Below are 2,500 nucleotides of genomic sequence, written 5' to 3'. Positions count from 1 at the left end.
CAAAAACCATCCTTTTATTTCAGTTAATTTGATTTGTGTTAATGTGCACTGTCCCCAGGTAGTGCCCCAGCGCTAGAAGACTTTGTCCATTGTTATTAAAAGAATGGCAAGAGTATTTTACTCGATTCTAAGAGACGTAACTGAGAAGGCGATATTTTATTACCAGAAAACCTGTAAATCTGAAACAGGCTACCATCTTTTTGTCGTTTTGAAATAAGCGAGAATGTTGCGAGAATGATCGAAGCAGATGGTGACTTTATCGGTCAGTAACAGCAATCTGTCCAATTCAAATGATTCCAAATCTTTTGTTAAATCGTACCAAAATTAATGTTTCCAATATATTTCTTTGCAATTTGCCTTGTTTTTGTCTCACTTTCAGTTCTTCCGCTGCTTGTTGCTATTTATCCTTTGGACAGAGTTAATGGTGCACGCGATATCAGCCCCCGTAGATGCCCAACGGGACGACGTTCTAACGTAGCAAACGCTCCAGGTCCAGATGGTCGAAAAGACGGTGCAACGCGATTCTTTGGAAAAGTTAACAGTTACATTGAAATCCCTAATAACGGCAAACTGGACACTGTAGCCTCCATTAGCGTACTCATGTGGGTATATCACGAGGGGCTCAAAGGTCCTGTTGTTAACTACAGACCTGGTCCTGGCTGGGGTGTCCACATTTGGATGATGGGACCACGCACGTTCCTTGCAAGGTTTGTCCGCAGAGACGGCGTCTTCACGAAATCAGTGGTTGTCACTAGTAGGAAAATACGTTACAGAGCGTGGAATTACTTTAGTGCCACCTATGATTATAAGACCGGGGTTGCCAAGTTGTGGGTAAACTCGAGGCTGTTGGTTGTACAAAGAATCGGCCGCTTCCGATTGGCTACAAACTATCCTATCAGATTAGGAGCTCGTCGCAGTGGAAAGCGTTATTTTAAGGGAAGAATCTTCTGTCTCCAGATTTACAGTCGTGCTCTGGACCGGAAACAAATTGCGGCTGCGAGGTCGAGATGCTTCAGGCTTTGTAAGTGTGCGATCGACAACCATAATGGAGACTTCAATTTAAGAGGTTTTATTCCAGTTAAAGAAAACAATAATAATTCTGCATTTTCTTCCCTTTTTTCCTTATGCAGTGCCGACACCAACAACAACGAAGAAGCCGATATCACCAACCACCCCGAACCCAACGAGACCAAAAGGTAAGTCATTACTTTAAATACGCAAGGAACCTATATGGGCAGTTTTATACTGATTGCTCTTGAAGGATAATGCAAGAGATGCAATTATTCAGGATAAACTCCGACCTGAAGCGTTTCAGCGAAATTTTCCACCCCATTGTGTTGTTTATTTTCACAATCGGGCTGGTACTTTTTAATAACAGCCCCCAATTTCGAGTAAACCCTTACAAAGCGTCTTTTGAACTTTCATCGAGCGGCCTTCGTGAATTTGAAACGAATTCGTATAGCGTGACAAAGAGGGGAGTACGCTTGCATTATTTTTTCGCTGTGGATGTCTGCATACTCTTAGCTAGGGCATTTTTTTACAAGTAGTTTCGCGTCGTTGGTTTTGCGAACACCTCAAAATGTTATCCCCGTTTGCCAAGGGCCGCACACACAACTTATAGTTTTCTAAAAGAGTTGACTGGAACGATTGCCCTCATTTAAAATCTTAGCCAGTGTCTTCAATGTTTGGCGTAAAGAGTGCTGTTTTCCTTTCAGCGAATTAAAGGACCCCATTTATTTTTCTTCATTATAATGTATTCAGCAAAGATGAGACTCAGCATGACAAAACAAACGAAAAAGCTGAGCACGCGACAGAACCTTTTTCGAGAGTTGCTTTGTGGCTTGTTTGATTTGCTTTCGTTGGCTTCTTTCGGTTTTTTGCCTCTTTATATCAGCCTTGATTCCATTCAATCCACGGTTCATTAGTCAAAAATGCACAGAGCGCATGATCAAGCCGTCCTGCTTACATTTATCCCTTTGGTAACCCTGAAACAACAATTTCCACACTCCACTCCCCAAATGCAGCTAATTGAAACACGCCAGAAATTTTCCGATGATAATTTTCTCATCATTCTAGAATCTCGGCACATATTAATGCCGGAAACAGAAAACAAAAGGGTTTTGTTTTGTGGAATTCGAAACAGAACAATAGACCATTTCTTGATACCGTGTTGCTCCGTTTTCTTCGTAGGACCTTTCAGAGCTGCTGCAATTTATCCACTGAATTATCTATCTCGAGGCCGTGATCTCAGTATGTTCCGAAACCCTCCAGGCATACTAGGCTACGTTCGCTCGGCACCAGGCCCTGACAGGTTACCCGGTGGTTCCTACCAGTTCTTTGGCCGTCCGGACAGCTATATTTATTTACCAAATCGAGGAAAGTTAGACACGAAAACGTCAATCTCGATCCTTGCTTGGGTTAAACACGATGGACGCGCGGGACCTATCTTTCACTACAAACCAAACGGATGGGGACTATATTTGTGGATGGTTTCAAGGAA

The 2,500-nt window shown here is 42.7% G+C and overlaps 1 protein-coding gene across 1 annotated transcript in view; it reads left to right on the top strand.

The window, feature by feature from the left end:
- Nucleotides 1–2,500, top strand: part of LOC137976656 (uncharacterized) — a 171,668-nt gene that overhangs the window by 111,617 nt on the left and 57,551 nt on the right. Inside the window, exons 99-101 of the mRNA XM_068824022.1 lie at nt 380–1,021; nt 1,131–1,196; nt 2,191–2,500. The exon at nt 2,191–2,500 is cut by the window's right edge and continues 330 nt beyond it. Of these exons, the coding sequence (XP_068680123.1) occupies nt 380–1,021; nt 1,131–1,196; nt 2,191–2,500 (1,018 nt within the window). The remainder of the gene's footprint in view (nt 1–379; nt 1,022–1,130; nt 1,197–2,190) is intronic.

The sequence above is a fragment of the Montipora foliosa genome, chromosome 11, assembly GCF_036669935.1.
Source record: "Montipora foliosa isolate CH-2021 chromosome 11, ASM3666993v2, whole genome shotgun sequence".
NCBI classification, from domain to species: domain Eukaryota; kingdom Metazoa; phylum Cnidaria; class Anthozoa; order Scleractinia; family Acroporidae; genus Montipora; species Montipora foliosa.
Note: the sequence above shows the minus strand (reverse complement) of the source record. Positions and strands in the feature narration are given on the sequence as shown.